The sequence below is a fragment of the Strix uralensis genome, chromosome 7 (assembly GCF_047716275.1).
Source record: "Strix uralensis isolate ZFMK-TIS-50842 chromosome 7, bStrUra1, whole genome shotgun sequence".
NCBI lineage: Eukaryota > Metazoa > Chordata > Aves > Strigiformes > Strigidae > Strix > Strix uralensis.
In genome coordinates this window covers 42,432,770-42,447,929 of record NC_133978.1, presented here as the reverse complement: position 1 = coordinate 42,447,929, position 15,160 = coordinate 42,432,770, and the positions used below count along the sequence as shown (strand labels likewise).

Sequence of the window (15,160 nt, the reverse complement as noted above, 5' to 3'; positions counted from 1 at the left end):
AGTTGGATAAAAATCAGTGGGTCTGTCTCCACGCTTATAAGGTTAAAAGTCACCAGCGAGAACTAGTGGCCCATTTCAGACGAGCCGTTCGCGCTCTCACATAGAGCGGCGGGACGCTGGCGAGCGCCTCGGCCGAAGGGCGGCCCGACCGCCTTTCACACCGCTGCGGCAGCCGGGGACGAGCTTAGAAATCATGAAACGGCGCGAGAGAGCGCCCGGCACCGGAGCGGCCCGAGCGGGGGCCGCCGGGGCCGCTGCCCGCCCATCCAGGGGGAGCTGGGGGGGGCGCGGCGGGGAGCGGGGCCGGGCCGGGCCTCAGGGCGGGCCGGGCCTCGAGGCGGTGCCGCTGCGCTGCCGCCGCCGCCGGGGGGCGCTGCGCTGAGGGAGGCCCGGCCCGATCCGGCCCCCGCCCCCCGCCCCCCGCCCCCCGCCTCCCGCCTCCCGCCTCCCTCACCCGCCCCCCGCCCTCGGCTCCGCCCGGCCCGGCCCGGCCCCGCTCCGCCCCGCTCGGCTCCGCTCCGCCGCGCCGCGCTGCGGCAGCCGCCGCGGGCAGGAGGTCGGGAGGCGGCGGCGGGCGCTGCCATGCGGGCGGGCGGCGCCGGGGCGCGGGGCGGGTGAGGGAGGCGGCGGCGGGGGCTGGCGGCTGGCGACGGGTCGCAGCGCCTGGTCCCGCCCGCGGGAGCCGCCGGGCCGGCGGGGAGCGGCGCGCAGGGCATGCCATCCGCCTCGCCCCGATGTTTCACTGGAGCAAGTGGAAGAAGAGGATGGGAGCCAGCGCCTCCTCCTCCAAGAGACCCGTCTTCGACGAGCGGGAGGACGGTGAGTGCGGGCCGGGATGCCCCGCTCTGCCCTTCCCCGGGCTCCCTTTTTCCCTGCCCCGGGCTCCCTTTTTCCCTGCCCCGGGCTCCCTTTCCCTGCCCCGGGCTCCCTTTCCCTGCCCCATACCTGTTGAGCCCCGCTCCGCTCCGCTCCTCTCGGCGCGTCCCGTCCCGTCCCGTCCCGTCCCGTCCCGTCCCGGCGGGGTTGAGCCCCCGGTGCGGGTTTACCGGCCGGGTGTTGCCCCCCGCGGAGCCCCCGGCCCGGCGGGCAGCCCGGCAGAAACGGGGCGGCTGTCGTTAAAATAACGGGTAGCGGAGGAGCGGGCAGCGAGGGGACAGTTCGGCGATGGAGCTCCCGTGTGGGCACGGCAGCCTCAGGCGTTAGGAAGGAAGGAGCAAGCGCAGCTGGCCACCAAACTTCCAAAAACTACTTGTCACTGGAAAACGCCGCTTGGGGTTTTTTCTCCCCAAATGTGAGGGTTTTTTGGTAGAAATACAGCATGAAATACCTCAGACTTCTCAGGTGCAGGGTGAGATTTCAGAGGAGCGGAGGAAGGAGACTTTGGCAGCGGGTGGAGGAAGGCTCGGGAGGGGTCGGGGTGGCCAGGGCAGCCCCGCGGTCCAGCACTGGCCCTGGGGCGCCGGCCGAGTGCTGGCCAAAACCCACTGGGCGCTCGGGGTGCTGGAATTTTGCACTAGATAAACTTGGAGCGAGATACATAGGTTCATTTGAGTCTTGGAGGCGTGAGGATGTTCTGGTTTGCCGGCATCCCCTCGGCGAGGGCGATCAAACCCCAGACTGGCTGTGCTGCTTCTGACAGCTGGAGGAGCGTTAAATCGGGGAAACTTTCACTGGAGAAGGAGCTGGTCGATATCACCAAGTATTTATTCGCAATTCGGAGTATAACATTGAACTGTTAACCCTTGCCTCTCTTATTGCAGAAGTGTAGAGGAAACAGCGGTTAGGGTGACCCCTCGCTGCCCGCGGGCTGTGCTGGGGTGTGACAAACACACAACGAATTTGCTGTTGGAAGGAACTGCAGAACCCGCCCCGCCCGCCCCGTCGCTCTCCGATCACGGTGTATGTGAAACTGGGTCCGGGTGGCTGCTGGGGGCGTGCGGCTCCGGTGGGCTTCACCAGAATTTTGTGCTGAAAGTGGAAAACGTGTTTCACCTTGGATGCGGTGGGTCAGCAGGAACAGCAAGTGGGCCAAGTAAAAACGCTTCAATTGGAGGCTCTCCTACCTAGTTCCGAAAGCATTTCATTCTGAACTGAGCCTGTGTACAGCCAATACAGGGAAACTGGGCTTTGCAGGTGAATGACTGCTGACAAATACCTGATAACATATTTCCAAGCAGCGCTTTTGCAATAGCGGAGACTTATTAGGACATTACTTTCCTAATATTGCCTGATTTTTCATCATTGCTTGTTAGTGTGTGCTCAGAGCAATTACAGTGTTGTTCTGGTGAGCTCCTATTTACTGGCACGGCATGGTTGCTATGGAGATCTCTTAAGACATCCCAATAACTTCCTTAGATAAAGAAGCCAGTTGATACTTTGGTTTTGTGTTTGACATAATGTGGAAGATTTACTAGTGATGATAATTTAAGGTGAAATAAAAAAGAAGAAGATAGGTTAGTCTATGAAATTTCATCCATAAGTGGTTCGCAGTGATGGATGTACAAGACTGTCTAAATCCAATGGTTAATCCCTTTTAATTATGATGGAGTGTATATAAATAGAAGTTAACATTTATTCGAGGGAGCAGTAACACAAGGCCCAGTATTTACCCTCAGATAAATCAAACTCCGAATGGGTAGGTGTTTGAGGCAAGATGCCTGAGTTTTTGGGACTGGTTTCAAGACTTTACGGAATTACTGCCTCAAGTCAAAGCGGTGTGGCTGAGCCGGAGCGTGGTGGGGTTTCCTGGGGGTGGGCAGTAACACGTTTGCTCTCAGTGCAAAATGCCTGGCCCTGGAGGATTATCCACTGTTAACCTCACAGAAATTGTCCTTTCTCTCCCGTCTGCGGCTGGCCAACCCCAGTGTCCTGCTGTTGGCTCTCACCTTGATAAACTGGAGGAGTTCCTGTTGTCATGCCCTTGTCTCCGTGCAGCGGCAGGCTGGGACTGCGGCCACCCGGCGTCCTCGTCACTGGGATGTGTGGATTGAGCACTCGGAGTCCATGACTCCGAGGCTAAACCTCGTATTCCTGGATCTGTCCCATGGATCTTCTCTCAACCCTCTCTGTTTTTTTCAGCATCATTTTTGTTAATGCTGGGACTGAACTCGTTGCTCCAGCTGGGATCAAGCCTGGGGTGCAGCCCGTGTGTGGTGCTGGCTGGTTCCCCATCCCGGGGCGGGCGGTGTGGAGCTGTGTGTGGATTGTCCTGCTCCCTCCTCGCGCCCGTCCAGGGGTGCTGTGCTGTCCCCTGCCCCCAGCTTCCCCCAGCTCAGGTAACTTCTCTTCTCTGTGGACCCAGGTGTGACAGGCCCTTTGGGTTTCACCTGATCTGCAGCAGGGGGACAGCGTATCTTTCCAATACCCTTTTGGTACCGTGCTTGCTCCTGCGCACACAGCTGGCTGTTTCATGTTTGCACATACAACCTTTGAAATATTTATGAGCATTTCAGAGTTGGGATTCCGCTAATAGAGAAGCTGACTTGGGAAGGAGAGTGTCTGGAGGTTTTGTGCATGCTTCTAGAAGGCACTGGTATGTGAGAGATTGCTTCCCCTTGCTTTGCGAGCGTCGACTTTGGCTGGGACCGTTTACACAGAAAACTTGGTGCGTGGGGTAGGTGCTGCACAGGCATCAGCTGGGTGCAAACTCCAGCCTGTCCAGCTAGAGGTGCTGCCTGGCGGTGCCTTTTTGACAGGTAGTTTTTGGTGTGGTATGTTGTTTCTGAACAGAGAAAGTTAATGAATGGGGGAGAGGAAGAAAAAAAAAAGTAGGAGAAAAAATATAAGAAGGTGGGAAGAAGGATGTAAGGCAAAGGAACAGAAGGGCTGCAAGGTTGGGCACTTCCAGAGTTACGGTGTTCTGGAGTAAGGTGACCTCAGTAAGCTGGCGTGGATCCTCATGGGCTGGTAGATTTATCGTTATCACCATCCATCAGGAAAAACAGGCCTTTTTCTGTAAGGGCTTTTTAGGGTTTCTTATTTATACTCATAAGAACCTTTGAAAAGCTTCTTGCTTTGTCAGTGAATTTGTTCACCGGCACAGAGGAAGGCCTGGTCCAGGTGCCGGCTGCCTCCCTGCCCGCTGTGAGGCACCGGCTCTCCATGGCAGGGTACGGGACGCTGGAGGGGCTCGGCACGGCCGCCGCAAGGCTTGTTTTCATGTGGGCAGAAAGTATTTTCTGTTGCCATTCTGGGAAATGGCCAAGCGAGTTCTATTGACACTCCCTTCTTTTTTTTTAAATTTTATTTTTATACTAAGTGGGGGGAAACCCATCATTGTGGAGCCAACGGGAATGTTTTATAAATACATTTTACTTAAACATATATTTAAATATAAATATTTAAAAACCGTTTAGCAGAGTTGCTAGGACTTGGGAAACAGGGCTGAGTAATAGGAAATACAAGGCACTCTTACACTCGGTGCTATTAGCGTTGCTCACAGTTGTGTTCTGTGAGAGAGGGGGAAAAACACAGCATGATGTATCGTTATATGCGGTTATATCTAAAGAGGAATTTTAAGAGTGCGTTTTGGTTGTGGCTTCTCCTGAATCAAAGTGGTTTACTAAAAAAGTGTATGTAAATATACATGAGAATATGTAAAGCCATCTGCTGCTTTCTGCTGAGCTGTTCCTTCCTTCGCTTACACCGAGGTGAGTGGTCGAGGGCTTTCTGCTTCTTTCCTGACACCGAATTAGATTTCCAGCTGATTTACAAGGTTTTCATGCTGCAGCCCAGTTACTTTCATCATGATGTTTGTCTCGATGACTTCTTTATCCATGCCTTATTTGACTCTGCCAGAGTGAAGGGGGCTTTTTGTAAGCGGGTCAAGTGCAGTCTGCTGGGGTTATCCTACTTGCATCAAAATCATCTTTCAAAAACAAGTTCCCAGTTTTACAGCCCACAGGTACAGCTCGTCCAATAAACCAGTCTGACTTGCAGAAGTGTGTACTCAGGGTTGCTCTTTGGGTCAGGTGAAATGGCTGTGGGTGGTTTTGTTTCCCCTCTCTGGGAGCAATCTCTGGTTGAAAGTCTTTGGCTCAGGGAGGCACCAGGCTGGAGTTTGGGGGAGCAAAGACACTGCAAGGGCAGGTGGCAGCCTTCAGGAGGATGTGCTGGCCAGGTTGGTCTCCTGTGGCCTGTGCGTGTTGGTAGACGTGGGTCTAAAACTTATAAAAGAGCTGCTGCAAGTTTCTAAGCTGAGAAATACTATTCTGTAAGAATGTGTTTCTGCGGTAAAACAAGAAAACTGTTACACGTCTCGATGACGCTTTCCTGGCTGTGCAGTTTGCTGAAAGTGCTCCAGCTTTAGGGACATGCTGGGCCTGGGGGGTCCTGGAGCCCAAGCAGCGCGGGAGGGACGATCCCTGCTCTGCCTCCCCGCCAGCCTCATCCTCGCGGGGACGGCGGGAGGCTGGAGAGCCTAGGCAGCTGCGCGGCACAGCGCCCGTCCCCATGGAAACGGGCGAGAAGCTGCAAAACCTGGGGGAACGTGCTTAAAATAATCCCCATTTTAATTTCAAACCATGAGTTGGCAGGCTGCAGGGTTACACACGCGGCAGAGTGTGCATCCCTCCGGCCTCACCCTGGTGATCTGGTGAGTGAAAACTGGAGCGCTTCATTCGTGGAGCTGTTTGATGTGCAGAGAGAGAACTGTGGGTGCCGGTGCCAAACCTGCCTCTCGTTCCAACCTGGCATCCTGCAGCCAGTGCTGCTGGGTGCCTCCAGCTTCAGGGAGGACTCTCAGACCTATGTCTCATCGTCATCTTACATCACTTTCAAGTCAAGAGTTCAGCCATCGCAGATTGGCAAGCTGTTTCCATTCCTCCTTTTACTCCCGATTTCCCGATCTGATGGGAGCAAGCTGTCCGATGCTCTCCACAGCGCTAGGTGTTAGTTTTTCAGGTCGGGATTCTCCCCTGTAAGCGTTTGTTCCAGACATTGGGACCTTCAGGGGAGGAGGGGCATGCTGCTGGAGTGACAGAGGTGTGGAGAGGACGGGGAGCGAAGCCTGGCCTCGTCGTGTGTCCCCCCCCAAACCCCTCTGGCCAGGCTTGCCCTGGGTCTGGGGACATCCCGCTGTGCTGCCAGGAGAAGGGACCCTGTGGCCCTCACTCAGGGGCCAGGGGAAGTTTCTCTCCCTCTGCTGAGGTGATAAGTGTCATAAACCCCGTGCTGTGTTTCCGCGGGGCAGCCAGCGTGGCCTGACTGGGTGCCCTCGGCCCTGGGGGCTGGAGCTGCCCTGCAGCATTGTCCCTGCTCCAGCTCCTCTCACTGCCAGGCACCTGCTGCTGCTTCTGCCCAGCTTCATCACCTTGGCTGGGCAGGGGCTTCCACCCCTGGGCATGAAATGTTGCCCTTTTGATTGGAAAACTATGGACTGGTGCCCAGGAAGACAGTTATAAAATCCCAAATCCTGTTTATTTAGGGTCAGATACAGATGTGTTAAGCTTCCATGCTCTGCAAATTACTTACTAATCACTGATGAGATTGCAAGGCAAACTTTTTTCATAGCCTGATTCTTATGTGGCTGTGGGTTGGGAGCACAGATGCCTTTCCCTGTTATTTAAAAACAAGAGAAAAAAGCCTTTCTGTATTGTCAAAGTGGTAGCTAAGTAAGTAAGTGGGGGGAGGAGGGAGTGGGAATTACAAGGAGGTGTCAGAAAAGCTGTGTTTAGTATTGTCAGCGGTGCTTTGTTTTTGCTTTAAATCTTGCTTCCCCCGGATCCGTGGCTTTTCGTGTGTGCTTTGCCCAGAGACAAGCTCTCGCCACATGCTCGCTGCCCCCAGCCTCCCCAGCAGAGCCGATGCTCCCTGGTCACTCTAAGGATTGAAAACTTTTCCGTGTGTGACACTTTTCAGTGTGTGGTGTAACGCAGAAATAGATTAAATCCAGAGAACTTGGCAATTGCAAGTTGTGAAAGTGTGTGGTAACACGTACAACATTTGGGTGACTGGACCTCTTTCTCCTTCAGAAATAATTAATAACTTTGCTGTCACTCTCCACACTGAGGGCCATGGTCTCTTCTCAGTAGTGCTGAAAGAAATCTGAAGAAAAACCATTCTGGATTGTGCTGGTGAAGGGGAACAAAATGTCTCCCTTTGAACACTGAAAATTGCAGTTATGGAAAAGTGTTGCTATTGCTCACCTAAGACCGTGCTTTATCTTTCACTTGTGTTGGCTTAAGACCATAATATTTAAGTCTTCTTATTTACAACTATTTACAAAACTAAACTGCCTTTCATAGAACACAGTATGAGTAACCACTGGAAATTTCATGTTTCCAGTGTTTCGTTATACATCTTGTTCTTTCAAACCCTCGCAGTGTTTTCATGTTTCCTTTGCCATTTCCCAGTTTACAAGTTCACGGTTCACAGAGGTGCCGATGGGGCCAAATCACCGCCCAGGCTGTGTGGGGCTGTGCACGCTCCTGATCCCCTGCCCTCCCCTCGCTTGGCCCCTTCCCGCCCGGGGCAGCTCCCGTTCCCCCTCCCGGGGCGCACGTTGAGGCGATGCCCGCTGGCCAGCACAGTGATAACATCAGCAAGATGCACATTTTCCTACTTTTGTGTTTTGTGGCGGTCCAGCGCACGCACCAGACCTGGCTGAGGCTGCCTCAAGCGTCATTTCTCCAAATCTGAACCCGGCCCTGAGGCAGGCATCTGGCTCTGGGGAGCGGGGCTGCGGTGTGCTCCGCTGGCAACAGCGATGCTCTCAGGTGGGGGGTCTCCGGGGGGGGCTGTTTGAGCACCGCTAGTGTCCTTGTGCCCTTCAGGTGGACCAGGTCCCGTGGGACTCTCCTCCTCCTCCTCCTCCCCAGCCACCAGACCCTGAGCACTGGAGTCTGGACCCGCCCAGCACAGCCTGCCCCTCCGTGCCAAGCGGCGCTGGATGGGCATTTCACGTCCTTCCTACTGTAGCATCACCCCCAGCGCCTTCTGGAGGTGGGGGAGGAAAGGTCCTGTGAGGCTTCGGGGGGGGGGGGTCCTGTGTCTATGGGAGGTCTGAAGAGAGGAGATGGGGGTAAAACAAACCCTGAGGGCAGCGGGGGCTGTTGGCATGAAAATAATAAGAAAAAATTAACAAACCCAACTGCAATTCATGGCACACTTGACTGGTAGGGAGGGTAAAGGGCAATCAAGAAAAAGTTATGGGAAGTACAGTTGAAGTAAAATGTTAAACTAAATTAACACTTGGTCTATTCTGTAATGGCCAGAGTTGTCACAGTGGGTTTGAAATGGGCTCTCCGGGAATTTAGAATAACATGCAGGAACACGCTTGTAGGCATCCGAATACCTTCCTGACCACGTGCCCGGTGCTGGCGTGGTGACCTGCCCAGCTTCGCTGGCGTTCCCACCGATGCCTGCGGCTCTGCCTTCTGGGGTACAACTCCATGGAAATGGAGCTGATGGTGCCAGGTCACCTGTAGGCACCAGCACCAGCAGCTGTTGGCCCCGAGAGCCCTCAGCGACAGTGCCCGGCTGGGAGGGTGCTTGCAAGATCATCTTGTGCTGTGGCTGGCAGAATGTCCGCGTGGGTCCCTTCGCAAGTAAAACCCTCCCAGAAATGGAAAAAGTTGCTCTTTTTGCAGTTTGGTGCTTTTCTTGTACAAGCCTGGGGCTCGGGGGTGGTCAGCAGGTTGAAATGCTGCCGCAGGTTCTGGTCTCACCCGCATGTCATGCCGCGGCTGGAGGAGCGCTGTGTAGCGTGGTGCATGCTCACGGGTCCGCGCAGGTAGGGGATAATGCATGTTTCCTTTCAAATGCTGCTTTATTTCTTGTGAGAATGCCTGAAATCGAGTGTGGTGGGTAACGTTTGCGCAGAACAGAGATATTGCAGGCGTGTTCCTCTGCCCCCGGGTCAGGACTTGGGCTTTGCGCTGACTGTGGTCACTCCTGAGCCTCCGTGAGCGTGGCTGGTCTGGATGTGCTCGGGCAGGGGACCTTGCTGAGCCCGTTGCTCATGGACAGCCCAAGAGGTGTAAAAGCAGCTACTACTTTTCCCGTTCGTCTCCATGGACCCGCTCTCCAGCCGCAGTTTCAAAGGCTCTGTCGTGCAGCAGTCAGTGCAGGGTTTCATAGCTGCGGTTTTTGTTAATGGGCGGTTTCTACCACCTTATCCTGGAATCCTGTAACGAGGCACCTACATTAATCATGAATAATAACTTCCTGTTGTGTGCTGCGGCCACAAGTTGTAGAGAAGGAACGCGGTGTGCGGTGGCTGTGACAGAGGGCTGGCGGGTGGTGGGTGAATCCGAGAGGCGACGTGCACCAGCGCGGGGTAGCTGTGCCGCGGGGAGAGCGGCGGTGGCTGACCTCTGCTTTGGCATTTATCTCCCCAAGGAAAGAGGCGGGAGAGCTCGCCAGCGGCTTAGCTTCTCCTAGCAAGAGAAGATAAATGTCAGTGTCCTCTTTCCCTCTCCCACTGTTCTTCAGGAATTAAATTGCTTTAGGTGACAGTTATGGAAAATTAAAAGTGGTTAGGATGTGTGGGAACAGACGGCTCTGATACTGCTAAGCAGTGAGATATGACAGTGTGTGAATGTTGATGTGCTAATTTACATCGAGTCTGTTGTTCGGGGTCTTTTCCAATACCTGGGAAGAGATGCAGGCACTGAAGGATGTTCCAAATTCCACTGGGCACACCAAATCCTTATAGGCTGATGGTTAGCCAGGCTGTGTAATTAAATTAAACAGCAGTATAATGTATTTACAGCTCAGCTGACAGTTCTGGAAGCTGATAATTTTCATTTATTATCCCCCAAAATACATTTGTTTGATTCTAGTGGCACCAGCAAAGAGCTGGTGGGCTTCTGAGCCTGATGGTGCTCTGTGGAACTTGCAGGCTACCCTGCAAAAGGCTGATCCAACATGGAAAGTTACCTTATTGTCCAAGGTTTTCACTTCATTACGGCCTAGCTATCTAAAGATATAAGTGATCTTTTATATTTCTATGGGTAATATGGTGGTTGCAGCGTTTTGGAGCACTGGAGAAAGCGCACTGCGTAGCTCTGAAGCAGAGCGGTGAGGGTAAGAGTCAAGATGTGAAAGCATGGCACTGTCCATGCACACTGCTGGGGCTCTTCCGTTCCTGCATGGGCTGTACAAGGGAAAATACAGCTCTTTGCTCAGAAGAGAATCTTTCTTTCTTTCTTCCTTCATTTCAGGTTAGCTCCCTGACCAAAACCCACCCCTACCCTCCAGCAAACAAACAACCCAAACAAAATCCACAACTAAATAGAAGTTGGCATCACTGGTTAAAATGCTGGCGTATGGTTTATGTCGTGTGAATGTAGAGGGATTACCTGGTGGCAACGGATACCCAGGGCAGGAAAAAAGGAAGGGAACAGGGAAACTCAGTAGTAACTGGAAAGAAACTTCCATTGAAAAGAAACTATTGTGGTATTTAGGAATTTAACAGCCAAGACACTTCCTAGCATTGGCATTTAATGTTGTTGGCTTATAGGCATGATATTCAGTGTAAGGGCACGTGGAGAGGTACTTGCTTAGGTCCCCTTTTATGGTCACTTGACAAATTCCGACGTGTTCTTAGTTCTAGTGCCTGGGTACACTGGCAGAGGTCAGAAGGAAGGGGCTTGTCTTGGACAGAAGCTCAGGTTCCTCCTCTGAGCAAGCAGTTCTCCATGAGGTTTAGGTAAAATGCTTACGATGTGCAGGCTGCAATGAATGTTAATCACAATTATCCAAAAAATGGAGTAAATTATATAATTGGAAAGTCCCCAGCAGTACATGTCAGTTAATCATCCAGGACCGTCAGGGTCAGTCAAGATCCTTCCAAATCTGTTTTCCACTGACTGCATGAGTGGCACAGTACGTGTACACAGCTCAGGATGTTGGATGAAACACATTCTTCTGTTCCTCGCAAAGAGCTTTTTATTGCCAGTACCATTCCTGCACTATTTCAGCAGACTGTGCCCGCTGCAGCCCTCCCTCCTGCTAGCTGTGGAGGCTCGGCCACCTCCCGTGTCAGACCGTCAGCAGGTAAATCTCCTCTGGCCGTCGCTGCTGCTGGTGTTGACTGGACACAACATTACCTCTATGACTCAGTGTGTTTTTGCTGTCAGAAGGATATTACTTCTCTCTGAAAGACCTTTTTTAAAACTGTGCTATGTAGCATGCTGAAGTACCTTGTAAAACAAATGTCATATAATCCACTAGAAAGCTATATACTGCATATTTGCTTTATATTTTACTGGTTCCCCACTCCTAGTGGGAACTGTCAGGCAAGACCAGAAAGTAGGAAACAGAAAATGATACACATTAGGCTTGGATTGTTTGCACTGTAGGAAAACGTGCTTTATGCTTTACAGAAAGTAAGGCTAAAGCCTAGCCCCAAATAATTTGCACTTTAAAGGCTCAATGTTGCATGTTGTAATCACATGAATAATTCATACACTTTCAAGCAGTCCCCATAATTTCATATTCAAGCCTGATTCTAGATTTGCTTGAAACTCTGAAGTGCCATCGATCAGTGGCTCCTCTGGCTCAGAAGGCAGCTTGGCAGGACCTTGGGGGTGGGGGATGAAATGTAACCTCTCCAGCTGGTGCCAGTCGCGTGTCCCGTAAGGGCTGGGAGCCTCCCCCATCGCCCTTGCTCAGGCAGGCTGGCCCATTGCTCCGGCAGTGTCCGGAGCTCAGCGATTCAAGTGCCTCCTGGGTCTGACCTTGGCGTGTTTTCATTTGCTTTCATACATCATTGCACCTTTAACCAGTAATAAACACTAGCAGGAAAGTCAGCGTGGGCTTGAGCTGTTGCTATGAGCTCACACAACACTTCGAGTTCCCCAAATGGCAAATGATGCCTGTTGAGGGGATGAACCCGTGTTGTGGGAAGAGCTGCAGATAAAGCAGCACGCGGTGGGCAGCGCCAGGGAGCTGCTGAGCAGGCATTGACTTGGGCTTTCTCTCACAGTGTGCGGGTGTGCTTGGCCTGCCCCCAAGGCCAGTACTGCCTGTTGGCTCTGGATTGGGATTTCTGGAGTAACTGGAGAGTGCTGAGGCTTAGGCAGAGCTGTCCAGACGACACAGGCAGGAGTTCTGGGTGGAGCTGATGGGCAAAGAGACGCTCACGTCAGGGTGCTGGCAGCAGCACTGCACTGCTCAGCTCGGACGTCCCAGCCGGCCCCAGCTCTCCGTCTCCCAGCTGTGGCTAATTCATGCGTTAGACCCTCTGGCAACCTGAAAGCTGCCTGAAGTTGTCAGTTACTGCCAGGACGCCAGCGTATCGGGGATTTGTGATAGTCCCTTGGTAACTCCTTAAAAACCAGAGACAGCAAAAAAGCTCTGTCGTCAGCTCCGGGGTGGTATGTGCAGTACAGGGTGAGCGCACGGTGCTGGGGGCACTTGCCATCACTGTTCGTTTTGTTCTGTAGGTTTTTATTGCATGTTAAATGCCACAGCAGGAAAACTGCAAGCAGGTGTCAAAACAAGCACAGTTGCGACGAGGCGAACTCAGGGATTGATTAATGAATATTTTCAGCATGTTGTATATTTTTCTACATGGCTTTCTGATATGAAGATCAATGTGTGAAATTGTTTAAAAAATAACAGGTTTAACTAGAACAAATTGCTTCTGTTTATCAAAATGTTGAGTAACATCAACAGAAAATTCAGTCGCTGATTGCCCCTCAGTACTGCTTTGGAAGTAATTTTAGTTATTGTTTCCTCTGGCTTTGGTTTGGATTTCTCTATGCACTTAGTTCGGCATCTCCAAAGGTACCCCTGCCTCACCCCCTCCTCTCCCGGGCAGGCCTCTGTCCTCCTCCTCCTCCTCCCTGCACTGAGATGGGAGTTTTCCATTGCCGGCTCTGCTCTTACTCTCTCACGGAGGCTGCACAGGGGTTTATTCCCAGGGGTAAAGCAAGATGGGCGGCCCTGGCAGTGTCGGGTGCTGGTGGTGGGACGCGGAATGAAGGCAGAGCCTGGGGGGATGTGCCCGGGCCCCGCACACCCTCCGTGCTGGGGTACCAGCGCCCCGAGCTGCCGTGAGAGAAGGGGGACTCTCCTGAGGGTTGTCTCTGCTCCCTGTGCACACACCGCTGCAGTGTGTAACAGGGTGGCGGCTGTACCCCACGATGGTCCCTGGGGTACCCCGCTATGCCGCAGCCAGAGGGGAGGGCGATGCCCTCTGCTCTGCCTGCTTCAGCAAGAGAGAAAGCTTCCCTCTTTCTTGTGTTTAAAGCCCTTTTCAGGAGATGTTGTCTTTCCAGAGTGAATTGGTATGTAACAGTGTTCAAGAGAATTTCTTATCTCAGAAAGAGGATGTTTGCTTTCCCCAGAGAAGTTAAACCTGGTGAAGAATTGTGTTTGGCATCCCTACTGTCTGCAAATTTGGGTCTGCTCTCCTGTTGTTGAGCCAAAATGAATCCTGAGTGGTTATGGTCATCCATCCCACGCTCGTGCGGGTACTGGCTGGGCAGGCTCAGTCCCCACGATGCTTGGCATGCGGATGTGTCAGTGTGGTCTGTCCGCCCAGGGAATCTGTTCTGGCATCTCTGAAATAAAGAACAGATTTGATGTTGACTTCAGGGAGCACCAGAGGGGATCGCTGCTCCTACCTGGGTCAAGCCTACCCCAGCAAAAAGATCTTCAGGTGTTCATGAATCTCTTGTGGCTCTTTTTTGCCTTTCCAGATTTATCTGCATTGCAAGCACTGATAATAACCGCTCGTTTACACTGTCTTGGTCCTCATTTTTCCTTCTTTGCCAAAAAGAGCCCCTCCCATTGCGACAGCTGCGTGAGATGCCTTGCTCAACGTGACAGACCACGGGCGGTGGCAGGGAGACTGACCCCCCTGGCCTCGGGAGCGCGCTGGGTCCTGCCCGGTTGCTGGTGTTCGCCAGCCCCGGAGCTGCCGGGCTTGCCATGGCCTCAGTGCAGCAGCCTGCTCGGGATGGTTGGGTTCCCTTCTGAACCCTGGGTACTGCTGGCACAGGGTGCCTGTCCCCTCTCCAGCTGTGTTTGTCAGAAACGTGTGGGTAGGTCAGTTGAGTAGAAGTGGTTCCCGCAGGCACTAAAATGCCGTGGCAGCTCCGATGAGCCGTGCGTCCATTGATCCCAGCGGAAAGTATTTTGGGAGCGCGTCTGCTGCTCGTGAGCCTCCGGGACAAAGATAGGACCGTGCGCCTAAAATAGCGTCCTGGAGCCACGCATGCAGTGCAAACCCCACCGGTGGCTGCTCTTGGGAGGAAAATCCAGAGTTTGTTTTCAAGTCATCAGCGCTGTGTTGACAGGGCTGTCGCGGGGAAAGCTATCTCGACTGGGAATGTATGAATTAGCTCCGAGTGTGATGTACACACATGCAGATAGCGCACACCGCTCACATCACAATGTAAGGAAAGGACTTGTTAGCTTTTGAAATATATATACGTATTTGCCTGCCTGTTGCCTGTTGAAGAAGAAAATGGTTTCTGTTGTTGTAGTTCAGTGCATGCTCTCTTTTGAAGCTGCCTGCTGAGGCAGCTCCTGCGGTGCCGTGAGGGCATCATGGCGGTGACGGGCTCCAAAGGGCCACAGACACCGGTGGGGGCTGCGCGGCACCCGCTGCTGTGGGGTGAGGGGTGCCGGGCCCAGGTGACCCTTCCTGTGCAGCAGAGCGCGGCCAGTCTGCTCCTGAGCCACAGAGAAACTAATGGTCGATGCCAGCATGTTCATTAATATGCGTGTGTTAAAAAAACCCCAACCCCAGACCAGACAGCAACCGTATTTCCATGGTGCTAACCCATCCAGTCGCCAAGAAATTAGTATCGTTGATGACTCCAGCCCTTTTTCATGAAGTTTTGTTCTTCTTTTCCATTTTCTTTATGGTACCTGAGTGGAAGGAAATGCTGTAGCAGAGACCACCCTTACATGCTGTAATTGCGGTGAATGCAGCAGTACTGGAGTTACATGTGCTAAACTAAAACTAGTTACATGTGCTAAAAAGCAAGAAAGCTGCATTTCATTTTTAAGTGTATCCTCTGTTGCGGCTCCTGCAGATGAAATGCTTCTTACACACCCCCAGATGAGCAGCAGTGCTAGAAGTGTATCTGTTAGCTGAGCTACTGCCGAGTTGTGTCTGCTCACCTTCGGGTAAAAGCCAAGGGCTCTGTGCTCTTCACCCTGCGGAGTCACTGCTGCGATAGCAGAGCACACAGACTGCTCT

At 53.0% G+C, this 15,160-nt stretch overlaps 1 protein-coding gene across 2 annotated transcripts in view; it reads left to right on the top strand.

Moving 5' to 3' along the window:
• The first annotated feature begins 651 nt into the window (after positions 1-651).
• The window catches only part of STK32C (serine/threonine kinase 32C), an 87,548-nt gene continuing 73,039 nt past the window's right edge, over positions 652-15,160 (top strand). For both annotated transcript variants that reach the window (XM_074875607.1, XM_074875604.1), the window contains exon 1: positions 652-819. In XM_074875607.1, coding sequence (XP_074731708.1) covers positions 735-819 — 85 coding nt within the window. In that variant the 5' untranslated portion in view covers positions 652-734. The remainder of the gene's footprint in view (positions 820-15,160) is intronic.